This window comes from Calidris pugnax, unplaced genomic scaffold (assembly GCF_001431845.1).
Source record: "Calidris pugnax isolate Ruff unplaced genomic scaffold, ASM143184v1 scaffold103, whole genome shotgun sequence".
NCBI lineage: Eukaryota > Metazoa > Chordata > Aves > Charadriiformes > Scolopacidae > Calidris > Calidris pugnax.
Genome location: NW_015090990.1, coordinates 1,621,380 through 1,642,347, shown reverse-complemented (window position 1 = coordinate 1,642,347; position 20,968 = coordinate 1,621,380). Strand labels below are relative to the sequence as shown.

Here is a 20,968-nt window from a genome sequence, read left to right as displayed (position 1 = left end):
GAGGAGACAAAATACATTTGGTCTAACAAATTTTTGAGTTAAATTTCACAAGCAAGAAAACAATAGACACAAAAACTATTTTGTGGTTGGACTGCGATTAGGTTATACACACAGAGTGGTTAATGTAGCTGCATAGGACAGAAATTCTACCAAGCTGCCAAATTTTTAGGTTTTTGTGGGGTAGGGTTGAGTGGAAGAAGAGGAAACAAAGCAATCTTAATTTGACTCATAATGTTTCTTCAGAACTTCTTTGGCTTGTTTTTAAGTTTGTTTTCCTTTTTGTTTTTTTTTTTTTTCTTTTCATTCAAATATTTCCTACAAAGATGTAGGTTTTGTGTCTCCATTTAGCTTCTGTTACCCATTAGAGAAATTCTTACCAGTAAAAGGAGGACATTGTTTTGGTATGTTTATGGAAATGTTCTGTAATCGGTTGCTCTGACTGGCAATCCCATCCATTCCTTTTGGTGGCTGGGAGTTACATACCGACTATAGGTAAGAAACAACGTGGTCTTATAAGAACCAAAAAATTCTTCATCATTCTATAACTCAATAAAATTACTCTCTTAATCCTATGACTTTCATGGAGAGAAGGGGAAATATTTTGAGACCTTAAAAGGTTCTGCGTTTCTTTGGTTAAATTTCCTCAAGAGTTTTGTAGGCTGTGTAAGGTATTTTGCCAGTCTATTAACTTTTGTGTTTAGCCATAAAGGTGTTAAACATAACACTGTTCCTTTGTGGCTTTACTTGTGATAATTCATGTTTTTACTAATATCATTGCTCATTAACGGTGTCTGTTGCTTTCTTACTACATTAAGCTTGATAAGTAAGCTTTTCCATTGTTACTGATCTTGAATTCTTATTGATAACTGTTAGATTTGATTTTCAAAATTAGGTTCCACATAACAGGTGCAGCAACTTGTATAGCAATAAATTTTCATCAGTCATAAAGAATTGTGAGACAGATGAAACGTTCAAGTACAAGATTAACAGCAGTTTTTAAATGCTGCATGTTTTTACACTTCCAGAGACAACTATCCCAGATCTCGGATGCCAAGAGCACAGAGCTATCCAGATAATCATCAGGAATTCTCAGGTAGGCAAAACTGCTGGATGCACTAGCAATACTCCTTCTCTTGTAAATAATAGGGCTTGGAAGGGAAGTTCACGTGAAGAGGTGTTGTATGACACAAACTTAACGTGGTAGGAGAAGGTTTTCTTCTAGATTATTGTGTGTAACACCATTGATAGTCTGTGTAGTATAACACATCTGCTTCTCTGAAAAAAGTAGATGATGCAGTGGATAGGGGCACACAACAATTTGTTAAACTGGGCTGTAATGGCCATCTAAGTTGGCACATAACCTTGGTTAATTTCTTTAATGTTGGAGTGTTGTGATTTAACTCCAGCAGGCAGCTAAGCACCACACGGCTGCTTGCTCACTCCCCCACAGTGGGATGGGGGGATAGAATCAGAATGGTGAAAGTGAGAAAAGTCAAGAGCTGAGCTGAAGACAGTTTAATAGGTAAAGCAAAAGCTGCACATGAAAGCAAAGCAAAGTAAGGAATTTGTTCAGTACTTCCTGTCAGCAGGCAAAGGTTGAGCCATTTCCAGGAAAGCAGGACTTCACCACACCTAATGGTTATTTGGGAAGACAAATGCTGTGTAACTCCGAACATCCTGCCTTCCTCCTCCTTTCTTCCAGCTGTTATTGCTGAGCACAACCTCTTATGGTATGGGATATCCCTGTGCTCAGTTGGGGTCAGCTGTCCCAGCTGTGTCCCTTCCCAACTTCTTGTGCACCCCCAGCCTACTTGCTGGTGGGGCAGTGTGAGAAACAAAAAAAGTCTTGATGAAGTGTAAACCCTGTTCATCCCTATGTTATCAACACTGGTTTGGTCACAGATCCAAAACATAGCACCATAGGAGCTATTATGAAGAAAATTAACTCTATCCCAGCCAAAACCAGTACATGGAGCCTTCATTTTCTCCGATGTGAAATGAGGATCACTTTGAAGTGCTCATGACTTCTGTAATTGAAAGCAGTGCAAAGAGAAAGGATGAAGGAGAACTGTGTGCTGTGCCTATAAATTAATCATCACCACTAATGTTTTCATATAATACTCTGGCTTCAGTCCAAATTGTTGTGCTTGGTTCAGGACACAAAGTGCAACGGGTAACACTGAAAGTGCTTTGAGGTTTCTCTCATGGATATGCCTCACTACAGAGTTTTGCTGTTGAAGAATAATTAAGCTTCCAGTGAATCTGGGGTGTTTTGTGGTTTTTGCCTATTTTATACTTCAAGGCTTCTTTTTATTTTGTTTATGAAGCTTTATCCAGGTAACTGTGTGATGGTGTGTTTTTAAGGATTCTAGAGTGCTTAATAGATTGCACCACTTCTAAATGAAAATAAAACTAACACTATGTCTAGGAAGCATTTAGGTGGCAGTGATAAATACCAAAAACATTGGAAATGTCAGAATTTAGTTTGCCTTTGGTAATCTTAATCTAGTTTAGTTGTCTTTGTTTATTACAATTACTTTTCTGATAAGATGATCTTGCAATATTTTTTTTTCTTTTTTTCCTCTGGAATACTCCAGTACTTTAACAGTGGGATAGACAACAATCATTAATTCCATATTCAATATTTATTCTCATAATTTGATGTTTAACAAAACCAGAATGGGATATAGAGTCAGAAAAAAAGTCCCTCTGGCCTAGTCTTTTCTCCTGCCAAAACCAGTACCCTGCTCCTATAGACGAGTGTGTAGATTCCTTCCTCAGAATATATTCCTAGTCGTGTGTGGCTTAAAGGTTCTGCAAATGCAAAATGCTTTTCTGTGATTTGATGGATTATTTCTGTTCCTTCCACAATTTTTTTCTAGTCTTATATTTCAACTTGTATAAACATTTTCAGTATCAACAGTATGTTGTGACAAGAAGTTGTGTAGTTTACTGTGTTTTATGAAATATGCCCTTTGTGATTTTTTTTAGTATTTTTTTATAGGCCTCTGTCTCCCTTTGAGCTGTTGCTTTTCTAGTGTATAGAGGCCTACGTTTCTTACAGAGAAGCAATTTTGTATCCTTGATCATCTCTGTACTTCTAAATCTTTTCCAATTTTACTAAATCCTTGGAAATAGAGCAGACCAAAACTCTGTTCGGTGTATCACAATGATTTATAGCATTTAATTTGCTTCTTAGCCAATGCAGAGAGTTCAGCTGCTGCGTTATTAGAACTCTCTATCACAGTCCTTTACGGTAGCCTACATTGAATTTCATCTGCCATTTTAACATCCAGTCACGTAGACTCTTAATGGCTTTCTGTAATTCTTCTGTTGGCTTTATTTCTCCAAATGATTTTGTCACCTCACTATTCATTGTTCTGTCCAGAGAATTCATGCATAATTAAACTGCATGAGTCGTAGCTCAGATTCCTGTGGAACTGTTGACCATTTACTCCGATCTTACGTACTTATCTTCTATCCAATTACTTATGCATGAGGGACTTCGCCCTTTATCTTAAGAATGCTTTTCTCCTTTAATAATTTTTAAAAGAGGACCTGTTGAATGTGTTTTAGTAATTCCGGCTGTGTTGACTCATTTGCCAATTTTTCATATTTATGCATCTTTACATTTTATTTTTTGTAATAGTTTCTAGCAATTTGCCTGGTGAACTCTAGTTTCCCAAAATTCCTCTAGAACCTGTTTTTAAAACTGGAGTGATCAGACATGGTGCAGTCCTCTGACATTCTTTTAAGCAAGAGGTTACAAACCACTTGAGCTATGGAATTCTTGATCCTTTGGAATTTTTGTCTGAATGTCCTTTTAGTTCTTGTGATTTGTAAGATTTGTGGCTTTTGCTCCATTAACTTTTTTTGATCTCATGCCTCAACTTGAAGCATATCCACTGATACGTTCCCCTATGTTTGAGTTTATAGTACTAAACTGGTTAATTAAATGTGCTTTTGTAACATTTTAAATTTTGAAATTAATATTTTTATTTTCTAGTAGAGTATGATATCCCAATATTTGAGAAATTTGGAAAGGGGGGGACTTATCCCCGAAGATACCATATTTCATATCATCAACAAGACTACAATGATGGTAAGTGTGTGGCTTTATCAATATATTTTTCTCTTTGTTAAAAAGTGAAGAAGAAAATTTAGATTGTGAAATCTTTATGAATTAAAATATTAAAGAAATGGAAAGCTTAAATTTTTTCTTGAAACTCAATTGGTAAATTTCTAATGATTGATAGAGCTGCTGAGCGGTCTTACCTCTGGTACGGTTATGGATTACAACATTCATGACTCATGAGCACAGCTCTGAAACTGTTCTCTGTCTTTGGCCACGCATGAGTCATCTTTGTGTGTAATCTTTTGACCTTTGTGACCCTTTTCTATCCAAAGTAGGTATGTCAGTTTGTAATTTTTTGTTTTGCTTAAAAAAACCCCAAATACAGTGGAGTTCCTAAGAACAGTTTCTCAGATTAAGAGAGTGAGTAAAATTGAAGAGCAGTGATTTAAACTGAGAATTAACAATTAGCTGGTCAAGTCAATTCTTGGAATGCAAGACAGCACCTGCTGATGTGGCCACAAAACAGATTTGCACAGTAATAACATTGATGTAAATGAAACACGTTAAATTTCCAAAAGAAGGAAAGAGGAGCAGCTTGAAGAATTGTCTGACCTGAGGATGTGTCAAGCACTGGTTGAGAAGTGTTAGGAAGAAACTTCTCCAAAGACCAGATGGCTTCATTTGCATTATGGAATGAGCACAGCAATAAATGGAATTCTGTTACAGAAATCACAGAAGTACCAAATTGAAGGATTGCAAGGCAGCTTCAGTTCCTTGCTTTAAGGCAAGATTAAAGAGGCAAAGATCTGTCACATGGAATTTTAAGTAAACTCTAAATTGACTTTAAGAGATACTCCTTTTCTTTACGTAACTAACTTCAAAAATAGTTTGTATTACAACGTAGCTTTCTTTGTCTTCTAAATCATTTTTCCTGCAAATGAAACTATTAACTAATTACTCCATTTTAACACAGTGAAAAATTGGTCACTGTCCACATAAACCAGATTGCGCCTGATGTGGTTTTATATCTCTTTAATTTTTTTCTTTCAAGCCTTAAGTCTTACCTCAGATATTTTTGCAAGTCTCGGGTTTTTTGTGTTTTTTTTTTCCTGGTCTCTTCTCCATTCTTATAGTGGCCAAAATTTGGTAGAGTACCCTAGCTAAGGCTTTTCCCATGGCCACTTTATGTATAACATAGGATACAACCACAGCTCAGTATGTAGCAATCTTGTTAATAGATTCCAGAATGACACTTATTTCCATAGGCACTGTGCTGACAGCTGTTCAGTCTGTGGGCTCTTATAGTTCCTAGATCCTTTTCTACACAACTGTTAGCCAACCAGTTGCTTTACACTTTGTGGTTTCTGCATTTGAATTTCCCTTTAAGTATGTACGTTGTACTTCCTTGCTGAATTTCGTCTTGATTTCTGAATCATCTCCAACTTAATAATATCATTGTGAATTTTGAATTTAATCTTTAAATGGACTTCCAGCCACACTTGACTTGATGTCATCTGCAATATTTCAGTGTATTATGTTCCATCAGTTAAAATACTGTATGGAAGTGGACTGAAGGTGAACTGCCGTGGGTGTCTGCTTAAATTATCCTCCCTTTTGATGAGAAATCACTGGTAACTACTCTGAATCTGTCTTGAGCTTACTCTGCATAGTAAGCTGATGTATGCAACGCTCCACTAATTACCTTATGGCAACGTCCTGATGAAATGGAGAATTTGAATTAGCTACATGTGGCAAACCAGTTATGGCTGGTTTATCACCTTATCTTCTCAATGGTTTTTAAAATTGCTTAATATTTTCTTTGCATGTCTTCCTTGGAATTTAAATTGGCCAGACTAGTATATAAATCTGAGTCCACTTTTTCCAAGATATTTTATTTATCTCCTTCAGTCCCCTGGGAGCTCCTTCTCCAGTGTGACACCTAATGAACTGGAGGCTCCTTCAGCTATTTCTATGAGTTCTGTAGGATGAAACTTCATCAAGCTGTGCTGACATGAAAATGTTCTGTTATCTAAATATGTTAACATGATGTGTTAGTCATCTGCTTGTAATTAAACTTTTTGAAGATCAGTGCCTTTTTTTTTTTTTTTCAGTCTAAGGCTGTAGCCATCTGAATTATGCATTTATGTATTTATTTTTTGTGGTCTTCCTGTTGATTCCGTGTGTAGATCTTTCTCTGCATTCAGGTCTTATTAGTTTGCAGGATGAAGATGTCAGTCTAATCCTTACATACATCTGTGATGAATGTTTGCTTTCTTCTAGGTGGAAAATTAAACCAGTAAATTTCATGATTGTTATATCGTATCATACACTGGGGAAGATTTAAACTACATTATGTGGAATTCATAAAGTATTTGCATAGCACACATTGCATAGCAGTATTTTTTGTAGTGTAACGTGGTGTTCTTTGTATATCGTTGAAGGTCGCAAAACTTTTCCAAGAGCCAGGAGGACTCAGGGGAACAGCTTCCGATCCCCAGTCAGTTTCAGTCCCACCGACCACTCGCTCAGCACCAGCAGCGGAAGCAGCGTCTTTACGCCAGAATATGAGGACAACCGGATGAGGAGGAGGGGAAGTGACATAGACAATCCCACCCTGTCAGTCATGGACATCAGCCCACCCAGTCGCTGTAAGTTCAGGCATTTTGTGAACTCCGCTGTAAAACTCTCTTACCTTTCTGGTATATCATGTCAAAACTAGGTGTGTCATGAAAATACATGTAATTGAATAATGTGGTTTTTGTGTCTCTAATAGGAAAAAGTCCAGATTGTATGCTCATCGCTTTTTTCATTGCTTACCGTGCCAACCTTCATGTAGATTTTCACATGGAATTTGCATCTGTGATTACAAAACACTGTAAAAATATTTTTGATGATTTGTTAGACTCTTAAGGACCTGAGTAGGGTTATGTAGGTTGTATTTAATATTTTTTTTTTGCAGATGTTGGTCAAGTTTTCTGATAAATTGTAGATCTCAAGCGGTACTGTTTCATATGTGTGGTGGCATTTCAGAAGCAAATACACTTTGTGATGATTTCAGTAGCTTCAATTTGAATTATGCCTCAATTTTTTAAAAAATGTTACAAAGTTTGTTTAACATGCTTTTTCTGCTTTTCAGATTAGCTGTTGCTAGTTGTTTTAATTATGTCTACCTCTACCACAAATTATTTTGTGAACAAATTTATGTAGTTCACATTTTCCATTTTACAGGAAGTGTCATTGGTCTTTGTAACTTATATGGGGAGGTTTAGGACACACAATCTCTGATGTTGAAAAATGTAGTCTTTTAAAAAAATTATTTTCTGTGTATTCCAGTTTTTCCTCAATCAGCTGAATAACAAGGTCATTTGAAAACCAAAACATACTTATATTTTCAGCACCACGAGCTCCAACTAACTGGAGGCTTGGTAAACTGCTGGGTCAAGGTGCATTTGGCAGAGTATATCTGTGTTACGACGCTGATACCGGAAGAGAACTGGCTGTTAAACAAGTTCAGTTTGATCCCGACAGTCCAGAAACCAGCAAGGTAAGTGGTACCAAAGAGAGAATTTATAAAGGGCTTCTGCTGAAGTGCTGTGTTCTAGACTAGACTAATGTTGCTTTACTTGATAAGGATGATGTTTTAAAACACGTTGTGGTTTAATGTCCTTGTTAGGAATACTGTTTTGTTAGTACTTCAGAATTAGCTTGGATACCTGATTTTAATGCTACATCCCATTTTTTAATTTTCAGACATACCCTTATGCAGTTAACATACGTAACTTATTTTGGTGCAGTTTCAGCCTCTAAAATTAAACAATCCATTATGAAGTGTGCTCTGAAATAGATAATTATTTGTACTTACAGGAGTTAGAACAAGTTCCATTTATAAACAGAAAGTTCTATACTAATTTAAGTGTTCCTGAAAATAAATTCTCAAGGCTATTTTGTTTGTCTAAAAAGACAGTTTGAGATTCTTATCTTTATTTATCTTTTGGCTTGGTTTTTTTTTTTTTAATTTAAGCATCAGAGCTAGCTACTGTTATTCACTGTATTTCTCTCTGAAGAGCAAAAGTTAATTGTCAGTTTGTTCTGTCCCTAAAATTGAACTTGTCCTTCTTTAAATACTGGACACTTGAGGAGATAAACTGTTTAAAACCAGCACCAATCTTCCAGTTGTTTTTTCCCAAACCATACTTGCTGCTTTTTACAGGATGGAAGAAGAATTATTACTTTTCCTGCATTAGGACTGCGATGTGCACTGTGGGGAGCAAGGCTGGGGAGAGAGTGGGTATTGGCATGATTGCAGAATTGAGTGGCTACCTGTTGCTGCTGCTGCTACTAGTCATGTAGGATCAAGGAAAAAAGCCAGAAAAGCTGTAGATTTCTAGTGTAGTGGCTGTTGCTACTACTTTAAATCATAACAGAACACCTGATGTTGGAAATGTTAAATACAAAATACTGCAGTTTTGCCTGTAGCAACAGTTCTGTGACCTCACTTGCCATAGCATTTTCTAACGTGTTCCAATAAGTGTCAAAAAAATCTGGTTTCCTTCTAAACTCAGGAGTGTGAGGGTATCAGTAATAGTCTATAATGGATAAAAAGTTCTGATGAAAGGTGAAATTAGGAATCCAGTGGAGTCTGAAGTCATGTGTTAGTATTTTTCCCGCATCTTACTGTACAGTCCGTTTCAAAATATCTGACTTCCTGTTTGCAAAATTTTTAGTATTTCAGATCGCTCTAGAGCACCATATGTTTTCATGTTTTTCTTTGTTGTAGTTCATTATTACAATATTAAGTGGTCCTTAAAGGCATTTTTAAAGTATAGTCTGTCATCCTGGAAAAGTTAAGAATTAGTGATAATTGTTCCACTACAAAGATTTAAAGATTTTCCTTTTTTTTTTTTTTTTTAAACCCAACTGGAGGCTTATGACATTTTGCATAATCACTGGCTTCATACACTTATGTCATATCTGCAGTTCTCCGAAACAAATGTAACTTCAAATAAGAGAAACAATGAAATAACAGCAAAATCATCCCAAAGTCAATTTATAGAAAAGCCATGGTTTTATTTTACTTCCCTCAATTTAATGGGGATATTTTCTTGTATGAAAAAGCATCAACTTTACATAAGCTACAAAAGTGTTGTGTTACTTAGTTTGCACAACCCTTCAGTATGTACATACTGTCCTGCTTTAAAAAAAGTCAAAACATTATTATTACTACATTAAGCATGGTAAATCGTGTCTGTTTTTTTCCTTTTAGGAAGTAAATGCACTTGAGTGTGAGATTCAGTTGCTGAAAAATCTGCTGCATGAAAGAATTGTTCAGTATTATGGCTTCTTGAGAGATCCTCCAGAAAGAACACTCTCTATATTCATGGAATACATGCCTGGGGTAAGTGAGAGAGCTGGTCCGCTTCAACCATCGTTTCTCTAGAACGTGACAAGCACCCAAGCAGATAGTTTGTGCAGAAGATATTTTGCACAGATATTAAAGACGTGTCCAAGTTAAGAACAGCAGCCAAAGATGGCTACTGACAAGTGCTTACAGGAGCCTGTCTTCTCCGTTGCTTGTTTGGGTTTTCACAATTACAGTGGTGTGTACCAAAGTTGTTTGCATTTGGTTTTGACATAAGAAATGCCTGGCAATGTCTTTGAAAAAGACAGTATTATCATTAGGAAACTCTTGAATCTTTCCAAATTTTAACGTTTCTTTTTGCTGTGCTTCAGCTTGTGCTGTTGTGTAGTCACCATCTCAACTGCTCAATTACTTTAGGAAAACAGAAAATAGCTAAGATAGCTGTGAGAGTAAGTGCATAGAGAAAATAGTCTCGGTGCTTGGTGTGGCGCTTCGGTACACGCTGAACTGTTCTTCTGCTCCAGCTGTTTTGTTAGGAAATATTGTAAGGTCAGAAAACTGTAGATTTTCATTTTCTCACCAAGTGGGGTCAGCAGAGCTAAATAAAAAGTGCTTGTATAAAAACACAGACTCTGGATTTCTGAATAGTTACAGTATTCTACTGTGAGACTCCAAAGAAAAGTGGTGGGAGGGGCATTTTGGTGGTGGCGGCTTTTTGCTTTGTTTGTTTGTGGTTTTTCATTTGGGTTTGGCTTGGATTTTTTTTTTTTTAATGTGAGTTCTTGGCTTTGTTTTTGGGGGCTTGTTGAATCTTTCGGAGATTTGGAGAACAGTGTCACAGAAGCAATCTTAGCAGTTTGTAATTCTGTGTGACGAAGCCTGGTCACACAGAAATGGTTACAAAACCATGCATTTTTGATTTAATGTCATTGTAAGCCTTGCTTAACTTGTTTACCCCTTAATTTTTACGCAAAGTACTATCCTCCAGAATTTGGTGGGGTTTTTTTGGCAACCTATTGTTTTGCCCCGAGTATAAACTAACCAGGGTGAAAGGCGTGTGTTTTGTCCAAGTTGAGCATCACCATTTAACCATCAAAAAAGTGGAGAGTGGTGTTTGAGTGAAAATACTACTGTTCTCTTTTTCTGGACATCACACTGGAACTATTCAGCTGCTTGGCTGTTTTAAAGTTAATCACTTCACTTGTCAGTATATGACCTCTCTGGCCATTCTCTTTTTTGTCAAAGTTTGTATTTTTCCTCACTGGAGATAAAATTGTATCTGTGCTCTTAAGTTAATCTAGAAAAGTATTGCAACTTTAAATGTCTACATTTCAGGCATAAATTTCACTGAAGTTCAGTTGTATTATTCACCCACTTGTGATTCTAGAAACCTTACAGTGGTTTATACTTTCTGTTTGCAATAGGGTTCCATCAAAGACCAATTGAAATCATACGGAGCACTCACAGAGAACGTGACTCGTAAATACACACGGCAGATTTTGGAAGGAGTTCACTATTTGCACAGTAACATGATTGTCCATCGAGATATTAAAGGTAAGGATAGTTCTGTGCACGGTTCAGTGCTCTTTACTACACATTCTTTCCTAGTCTTGTGTGAAGCAGTAAAATGTAATTAAGTTGGCTTTCTGTCATTTATTTCTGTCACTGATGTAACTGGAGGGAGAAAAAATAAGCATCACACTTCCAAAAATGTTTCTGTAGTCTCTGTCTGCAAAAGAATCATGATAAATTTCTTTCTGATTTTGTTTTAGTATTAATAGTTTTGACTATATCAACGGATGATGTCATTACAAATAGATGTGCAGAGGAAAGCATCATGACTCGAAAGTTTATTTTTATGGAGTTTTATTTCTATCAATTACATGAAAAATTACAGCATTTCACTGGTACAAGAAATGACTGGCAGAGGTGACTTGCCTGATCAATTGACTCTGAATTCTTCTGTTTTACTGTCAGGAAACCTGAGGAAATGAACATGCTTTTTGCAGATAGATAGAGGTGACTTGCAAATGCTGCATAAGCAAGTTACGAATATGTAGGGAGATGGTGATGTGCAAAATAGGTGTGTTGAACACAATGCTGTTGGATTCCCTAAAACTTTTACAATTTTCCTGCTGCTTTGTATCAATAGTGTTTTGTTCAAAAAAAGATTGAGATATCATGGTCAATTTGTATGTGCTTATGCAGATAAGTGTTTTGAACAAATCTAACACAGATTCAGATTTTGCTTTAATACAATATGAAGACATTTCCAGTTGTGGAGAAGCTTCTTTCCCGTTTCTTTTTATTTCCTTTGTATGGCACATTCTTTATTTTTTCAGGAAGGTTTTACAAAGTGTCTGGGACTTCCCAGAAAAGGCTTAGGATGCAAACCAGTGTGTTCAATTCATTATTTTCTGAACATTGGAATAAAGTATAGGAACGAGCAGAGAAAGTAAGTTCCTTGGCTTAAAATACAAGACTGATCTTGCATTGTATCACTGAATCCAAACTTTTGTTACCATTTTCCATCCCAAAATGTTAAGAGGCCTTTCATAAATTTAAGGTTATGTTCCCTTCCTTCCAGGAGCAAATATTCTGCGGGACTCAGCAGGCAACGTGAAGCTCGGTGACTTTGGTGCCAGCAAACGACTGCAGACGATATGTCTCTCTGGAACAGGAATGAAATCTGTCACAGGAACTCCTTACTGGATGAGTCCAGAAGTTATTAGTGGAGAAGGGTACGGCAGAAAAGCAGATATCTGGTACGTTAAAAAAAACCACCAACTTTTCTACTGAAAGGTGTTATGTCAGAATGGGCTCTTATTCAACAGAGTGTGGTGTTGTCTGAAGTTGGAGAGATTAATTCTGGTGTTTAAGCCAAAGGAGGTGGCAGGAGTGAGCACTGACAGTCGTATTTGGAGAGCGTAACACTGAAATTTGGGAATCTTTCATTTGACAATTCTTCAGCCCATTGATTTAGGGATCATAAGAGTATTCTTTGAAACTGGCCTTATGTGAAGTTAGGATTACCAGACTCTGTAAATCCTGGAGAGGTGCTGGGTGAAAGCAACATGGAAAGCTTTGAAGTGTCCTGTAACGAAAATCTATCACTGAAATGCCTTTGATATAAGGCAGAAAATTAAATGCTGGTCCTAGAAAAGATGAGCACATAAGAATGAATTAGCCAGATTTAAATGGGAGGTATAAAACAATAATTTGGTTTGTTGTTATTAAATATTTAAGAATTAAGAGGGAAAGGTAAATTTCAAAAATGAATGTTTGTGTTACATTGTTCAATATGACAGTCTAACATAGCTTCAGCCCAATGCACAAATGATTTTAGTGACTAGACTCCTTTCACTGCAGGTGCTCTGTGAGCACACAGAATAATAGGGTAGGCAACAGTAGACATGCAGGAGTAGTAACAATTCCTGTATTTAAAACGGAGCCATGTTACACCCAACCAGTGGCAATGCTTCTGATATTGGGGAAATTGTTTTAGGTTACTTAGATCACTTGGTAGTTACTCTGCTATACTTGAATAATAGAACAGCTTTATAGATTTCAGGCAGTTGACTTGTTCAACTTTGACGTGTTTGTTCCAAGGCTAATACATGTTTTTTTGATGGAGAAAATCTTGTTTAAAACTAAGAAAAAAGTACTGAAATTTGACTTACGTGAGTCAGTAAATTTTTATTGTGTAAAGAAGTGTGCCTCTGTCTAACCATAAAACTTCTTGCAAGCATTATGAAAACCCATAAAACTTCCTGAAAATTGGGAAATTTTTCTAGTCCGTTTTATTGGAAGGCTTGTTAATGGAAGAGGCTGATCTTGCAAGACTTACAGAACAAGGTTTTTATGGCCATATGTATGCCCTTCTGCCTTCTTAAATCCTTTAAACATAAGCTTTATATACAAAGATTGTTTAGTATCTTAAAATTTGGTTTGGCAATCTAAGTATATTTTTAGTATCCTCAACTAGAAGAGGAAGCCACCACTGAAATATGACTTTAAGCTTTTCAGCTGCAATGCTCCGTTTGCACATTATTGATTAGTGATAACTTGTGCATTTCTAATGAGCTGGCAATAACTGGGCGCCCTCAGAGCATCCCTGGTGCTTTGCCTTTCCTTTTGGCCTTAACCAGCAAGAGAGCTTCCAAGGGCCTTCACATCCTGCTGGGGTCTGAAGAGCTGAGGTTCAGGGGTCGGTGTCGATCCCGAGCGCTGAATTGTGGCACGGCCACGGAGCAGTTGGAATTGCCTGGATAAATACCTCATTAGCTCTTCACTGAGGCCGTAGCTCTTGGCTCAGCGAAGTAATGAAGATGCAGGCAGTGATTTGTGTAACTCTGAGCTAAAGTGTGGAGCTGTACGTGCAATTCTTTACACATGTTTCCTGCTGAAGTTTCTCCGTGGAGTGAAGCGGACGCTACTGATCTGTGGTATTTTGGTCGCTCGCTGCTATGTCTTGTTTTCCTGGAAGGGCACGGACTGGGTTGTAACCTGCTGTTTCACTTCTGCCTCTGTTTCAGGAGCGTAGGTTGTACAGTGGTAGAAATGCTCACTGAGAAGCCCCCCTGGGCAGAGTTCGAAGCAATGGCTGCCATCTTTAAAATTGCCACTCAGCCAACCAACCCCCAGCTGCCACCTCATGTCTCCGACCATGCTCGGGATTTCTTGAAACGGATTTTTATCGAGGCCAAGCTGCGACCATTTGCAGATGAACTGCTAAGACACACGTTTGCACACTATCACTAACAGCCTGCCTCGACTCAGCTTGCGTCTACTGCGTTTATTTTCTATTTGACTGCACTTTTATTTTTTATTTTTTACAAAAAAGGAGGAAAAAAAGACAAGAGAGAGAATATTCTCTTGAATATTTGTTTCACTTAGATTGTAAACAATCTAAATTTTGTATCTAAAATGAGAATCTTCTCTCCCCCGCTCCCACCAGGACTAGAACTTTTTGTTTCTATAATGTACTGATGTGGTTCATGTAGATAAAGCACTTTAGTACATATTTGTTCCTTATTTAAAGGGGAAAAAAAAAAAGACAAATGCTTGGACAGTCAGGAACTGTGTGACTTTTTCTGACACCGCTGACTGACTCAGGGTGCAGGGAAAAATAGACATGCAGCTAAAGGACAAGAAGGTTACTTCTTTGTGATTCTTCTTTATATTGTAGGTACTTGCAGCAGAGAGTTCTACGTTCTTATTATATATTAGGGTTTTAATCAGTTTCTGGATTTTACAGTTTAAGCTGGAACACGCAGTTCTGAGAGCTAATGGTAAAGCTGGAAGAACTTGGAACTCTTTGTACAGCAGCGCATCTAACCGGTACTTCTAGGTGACCAAAAGGAAAAAAAACCAACAAAACAACTCAACACTGATGTACTAGTTAGAGGTTTTGGTGTTGTATTATCTTAATAGGAAAATAATTACAGGTAAACAGATTATGGACCCAGACTCATAGGAACTACTATACTGCAAGGGGAAAATTTCCATACTAGACAAGGGTCAGCTGATGGATGTAAATAGTTAGGAGAAGGCCTCCTGCTCTATCTGCCAAAGAGAACCTCTGTTGCACAAGCTTGGAGGAAGACGGTTATCTTAGATAAGAAAAAAATGATGTTGAGAGTCAGCTCTCCTCCACGATCCCGTGAATGGCTGGAGGGGAAGGGGAGTGACTAATTCCTGTGCAGTATAGGAGTTACTTGATTCAGAATGAGCTGTAAGAAATGCTTTCAGAGCTGTCGAGAGGCGCTAGGGTGGAATGTATGTCAACATCAAGTGCCTGAATAATGCAAAATTCTTCTCATTATGCACCCAAAAAAAAAAATTGTTTTACCAACACAGTTCAGTCATCCAGGATGTGTTGAAAATTCCTGAAATAAACATCTTTTAACACCAGGAATAAGTCACTGGGAATGATAAGACTCCAGTTATATTTTTAATAAGGTAGCGATGATGAATCTGTGTGAACAAGGAGGCACAGCACAAAAGATTGTATAGAACAGGCCAAAAGCGCAAAGACAGCCAGGTATCAGATAACATGAGCGTGATTACTCCAGCCTGATAATCCAGATGATTGGTGTTTGTCAGATTTCCAGCTGTCATAAAACGTACGTTAATCACTTTTTCCATTTCTGCAAGAGTGTAATAAAAGAGCAAAAGGAAAACTCTGCAATACTGCTTCTCAGTTGAGAAGTCCAGGTACTGATCAGGTGTAGGGAATAACTGACTTTTCACAACAGAAAAGTCAAACTTTCGTATTTTTGTAGAAGAACGCAACATAATTTAAAAGGGCATTTGGAAATAAACTATTGGACTACAGAACTGAAATAACATATGCTGGTTTGGATGATTCATTGCTTGCTTTTGTTGTTCTGGAAAGGCAGAGCGGGCTGGTACTGAGAACCTTGTCCGCTCTGACAAGGCTGTTTTGCATCTTTAGAGGACTATCAGAATTACAAAGTGCATGGAGATAGAACAATAAGGGTACCCCTTCCCATGGCAATTCACTCGTGAGGTGTCTGCATTTATTCTGCTAACTTCCAAATTTTGTACGAGAGCGTAAGCAGGAGCATGGATCTATCCTAATCACTTCACCTGTAGTGGGGCAAGAATGATTTTTTTTTTTTTGAGGCCATCTCTCCTGGGACTGAGAGTGGTTTTATGTGAGTGCTTTACCCAGTTTATAATTTGCTCAGTCAGGGTACACAACTGTGCAAGGTTTTCTGAGCATGGGAAGAACTAGTCAGACCAGGGAAGTTTGGAAGGCTGAAAGGAAAGTCAGCTTCTACTGACTTTTTTTTTTTGTTCTTTGTCACTGGAAAAAAGCTATGAAAGCAGCCTTTTAAGAATTGGTACGTACTCTGCTATAAAGGACCTTTGCTTTATAAGCAAAATTTAGTGACAGCAGAGGTGGGGAGTTTAATATAAAGCCTAATAGTTTACTTAAGTAATTTAAAAATCACGTAATTGAAATGATTGGTTTCAAACAGATTAAGATGGTACTAGAACCAAGGTGAAAATGTATATAAAAATCAGTAGTGGACAGTGATATCTGAAAAGGTAAGGAAATTCTATATTACCAAAAAGGACATTAAAGGGAAAACGTAACCAGGTTTATCTGTAGCATTCCTAATACTTCAATATAGTATTCTAAAAAGAAACTGCACTCTCTGAAGCTTGAAAATTTTCAGAATCTAGTTTTCTTATAATGTGTCCTTTTTGGGAGACAGTGCTGGCTCATGTATATTGCAATAGCACTTCCTCATTGTGATTTTTAATTACTGAATAATCAAGTTTGCTGCTTTTGTGCCTTTTCTAAAAAAAAAAATGGCATTCAGTCATGACAACGGTAAGCATTTTGGAGCCAGGATGAGAATTTGCAGAATGCATTTTCCTTAATTTCTTGGATATATCAGAAAGCTGCCAACGTAAAGACAGTGCTTTTTAAATGAAGATAATGTTTGCCAGTTCAAGTGATTCTAGTAAAATTTTATTAATTTAACCAAGATGAGGCTTGAGCTGGTTGGTTGGGTTTTTTTCACCCTATGGAGAATTTGTCTACTGGCTTAGAAGTAAATTTGGTGCTTATTAGCATAAATGTTTTGAGCTAGAAAGAATTATGGCGCTAAATTAGGCTTTTACCAACAGGTTAGTTAATATTTACCCCCTACTGGGGGAGAAGAAAGTGCAGTAAATAGCGCAGGAGCCCTGTATACAACATCTGTAAAACACTGGCATCAACAGCTGGAGGGATAACAAACCAACCCCAGGTCTTGAGAGGACACATGGAATTGCATGTTTAAAACTCCATCAGAAGAGGGTTGCAGAGCCGAGATCCCTGCTGGCAGCTTCTCCTATCTTACTATCAGAGATACCAGCATTTCAGAATCATGAATTAGTTTTAATTGTTAAATGCAATTACTAGAAAATGCCAAGGAAAACAATACTGTTGCAGGGTTCTTTTGGTTTTCTGTAAATGCCCCCATGAAGCTCTGCTCCCAAAAAATAAAGATGGAGGTTCACAGTGAGTATGTGTATTTTCAAAAGACCTACCACTAATGATTTTCATTACTTTGCAACGTTTGTTGCACATATTAAGTAACAAAAATTAAGCTACTTCTGTCAGATGGTTTTGCTGGTGTAACTAAGAGTCCCATTGGAGCACGACTGAAAGTTCCAGTTGTGTTAGAGCAAGTTTTTAATTTGGGTGATAGAAATACCCTCGCAAGGACTTAAAACACTATGGATCTAATTATTGCAAATCAAAATCTACATAGATGTTTTTCTTGACTGATTAAATATAGTCTTAAAATGTTAACTTCCTTTGCAATTTGATTTGTAGCGAAACGGTCCTTTCAGTATAACAAAATGAAAAGTTGGATTTTTTTAGCTAGTGCCTTTTTATCTGTATGCCTTAATTTTATTCAGATCTGAACACCGTGGTGAAATACGTCATACAATTCCATGTCACCTGAGCAGTCGTAGAGTATGGGGTTGTTTTTTTTTCAGTGTCCAAACCAGAATTCGCCCAGCTGCGTTTAGTTATAGCCTGCAGCAGGCGTTTAAATTCAGAATTTCAAGGAGTGATTTTTGGAGCACTTCCTGAGGGTTTCCTGTGCTAATACAGGTGTTGTATTTGTGGTTTGGAGATTGCACGCTGATGTATGTACCAGAAAAAGGACTTTTCTGCACTCACAGAAAATAAAATCGACTGTTAAGAGTCGAGCTGCAGCCTCCTGGCCTCTGCCTTCACCGTGGGGACCGCGGCAGCGTTCCTAACGCGCTTGCAGTGAGAGCTGGTCCGTCTGTAAACACGGTACGGTACGAAAAGCTGTTTATTTCCAGTACAGAGGAAGGCATGATGTGTCTGAGCAAAGGCAGAGGTTTCTCAGTGAAGCATCGTGCCCCTTCAGTTCCTTCCTGTGCCTTTTGGACCATCCTAACCCCGCCGTTGTCCTGACTGAGAGCCCCGTGGGTCCCGCGCGGTGCAGCAGCCCTTCCCTTTGCCAGCGCAGAGCAATGTCGAGCTGCCGCTTCAGAGACGTGAGCAAATTGGTCAGACCTACACTTATTTGTAACCGATTTCTTACTCTTTTTATATTTTTTTTTTCAATCTTGAAAGTCTTCGTCCCGCTTATAGAAAGGCGTAACCTGTGTGCTTGAATGTGAGTCCCTACGGTGTTTCTGGAGAAGCAGAAGTATTGCCCCCAGTGTCGTTTTCTTCTTGCCTGGTAACTTGCTGTCTGGTGTTAATGGCAAGTCTGCAGTGTGAAATCACATACAATTACCAAAGCTTTTTTATCCCCGTATACGTATAGCCAAAAGTGACGTTTCATGGATTAGTGCTGTTACTTTTAGATGCACCTATACCCATCAGTAAGCTATCGCTAACCGAGTAAAGCAGGTACTAGTAAAAAATGATAGGAACTGCCCATAGTTAAGAGATTTGGGTGTTAATAGTTGCTGTTTTGGTGTGCAAAATTCATGCCAGCATTAAAACGAAGAGTTTGCTTTTTAAAACTCTTTTTAACTTAATCTTACTGTTGCCATTGTAAAATCAATGCATGAGCTTGGTGACTGAACCTGGTGACTTTCACAGCCGGGTTTGAGCTTTGGGACAGGCAAGGAGCGCCACTGAGGACAAGTAGATTTGTGACTAGATCTGCTCTGTGCGCCACAGTAGGAGCATTTCAGAGCTGCTGGGCATCAGTGATGTGACAGCCGAATGTCACCCGCAGTGACAGGGGTGTCGAGGAGCCACAAAGGCAGCACACCAAAGGGGCCAGGCAGAGTTGCTACCCACCCGTGGCTTCTGAATCGAAACCCTTGATCAGAAACGAAGGAGCAGCCCCTTTCTCTTTTCACTTCCCCCACTTGGCCTGCACGGTTTATTTTTGTTCTTTCCAGTGGGCATAACCTAAAATACTGTTAAATACTGTTGGTGGTGGCCACCCATAGCTCCCGCATAAGGTAGGGGGTTCACGTACAGCTTTATACAGGGGCCCCCATTGGTTGAACCCGGGGCAGTGCAGCTCCCCACTGGCCTGGGCTCTCCCTGGCAATGCCACACAGGGACCTGTTTGAGGGGCAGGTGGGATGGGGGGAATGAAGTTTCTCACGTTTCGAAGCCACCGATGCTGTGGCTCAGGCTTAGTTTTCATAGACTTAACTTTAAAAAGGGAGAGGAACTGGATTAAAACACACGGAAAAACTGTATCTCATGATTCAGCCCTTACGTGGAGTCCCCCGGTGGGGCTTGGGGGTCAGGGGCTTCCGTCCAGAGAGAAGGAGAAGGACACGTGCCCTCCGCAGTGGATATTCATGGGAAATATTTCAGAGGGTTTTCATGTCTTTTGCCCCCAAACCAGACGATCCTTTTCCCCAGCGGTTGTACAATGTGGATTTAAACCCAAGGATTGCATTTTCTTTTCCGATCAGGCGTTAGACAGCGGGCTCCCTACTGTTTGTTTCTCGTTAGTAGCAGTAAAAAAAAAAAAAAAAAAAAAGGTGGTGTCACCCCAAAATGGGAGCTGTTCACGAGAGCATCGTGTCTGTCATCTCAGACCTGGCAGGAGTCGTACCATGGAGTATCACTGTAAATACGTGGAGGAGACTTAGATGAATGGGAACGTAGGCTTTTAGTTTTCATGAAGCTATGAATAAGAATTTGTAAATTTCCTCTTGATCTAATGTACATTTTTACGTAGCCATTAAATTCTCTATTTAATCTATCAGTTTCTCACTGTAAATGTTTTTACTCTCAGTTGAATGCTGGGCACAGTTTGTAATGTATGTACACAAAGGTGTTTTTTTCTATCAACGTTGACTTTTTTGCACATTTTTTGGAACTATTTAATTTGTACACTGATTTACTACTCTGACCAATTGTCGATGGGTGTGTGAGAATCACGTGCGTGTGCAATGTACTACTGTCTGGATGTAGGGGGGGGGGAAGGGTTTTATTCCTTTTGGAGACGTAGCTACCAGTAACTGCACTGCTGTTGCTGCTTTATCTTCTGTATAAAAACAAAAAAAAAGATTAAAAAAATTGGCCTTGGGTTATCTTGGTGGAGGAACTGGGGCGCCGAGCCCGGCTTAACCCCTTCCCTCCCTCCAACAACCTCCCAAACTTCTAAACCAACCAACTCCCCCCCCCCTTGTAATTCTGTGTATGCATCGAATGTGTGTGTGTATATAGATATATCTCTTATCTCCCAGTAATCTTATTCCACAATTTCATTTCTACATTTTTATGAACTTGTTTTTTAAGGGTACTATGTTTAGTTAGAATAATTAAATATATAAAAGCTTTGAGAGATGATTTACTAGATGAATATATTTTCAGCTGGCTGATGTTCAAAATATTTTTTTAATTTTTTGTTTTTAACCATTCGAAATGTATTTGTATTTCCAAAAATCAGACACGAATTGTACTTAGAAATATATTAAAACACTCTGTAGGGACACCGGTCTCCTTTCTCTGTTCAGAGCGTCGCCCTTCAGCCCCTTCCGCGCCC

The 20,968-nt window shown here is 38.3% G+C and overlaps 1 protein-coding gene across 2 annotated transcripts in view; it reads left to right on the top strand.

Annotated features, from left to right (window-relative positions):
* MAP3K2 (mitogen-activated protein kinase kinase kinase 2) overlaps window positions 1–20,915 on the top strand; it is a 34,747-nt gene extending 13,832 nt beyond the window's left edge. Inside the window, exons 9-16 of one of the 2 annotated variants that reach the window (XM_014954590.1) lie at window positions 1,026–1,093; window positions 4,010–4,102; window positions 6,517–6,723; window positions 7,471–7,619; window positions 9,339–9,470; window positions 10,859–10,988; window positions 12,022–12,199; window positions 13,970–20,915. In XM_014954590.1, coding sequence (XP_014810076.1) covers window positions 1,026–1,093; window positions 4,010–4,102; window positions 6,517–6,723; window positions 7,471–7,619; window positions 9,339–9,470; window positions 10,859–10,988; window positions 12,022–12,199; window positions 13,970–14,195 — 1,183 coding nt within the window. In that variant the 3' untranslated portion in view covers window positions 14,196–20,915. Of the gene's footprint in view, window positions 1–1,025; window positions 1,094–4,006; window positions 4,103–6,516; window positions 6,724–7,470; window positions 7,620–9,338; window positions 9,471–10,858; window positions 10,989–12,021; window positions 12,200–13,969 lie in introns of both variants that reach the window. The other variant, XM_014954589.1, reaches the window with a different exon arrangement.
* Window positions 20,916–20,968: the final 53 nt, after the last annotated feature.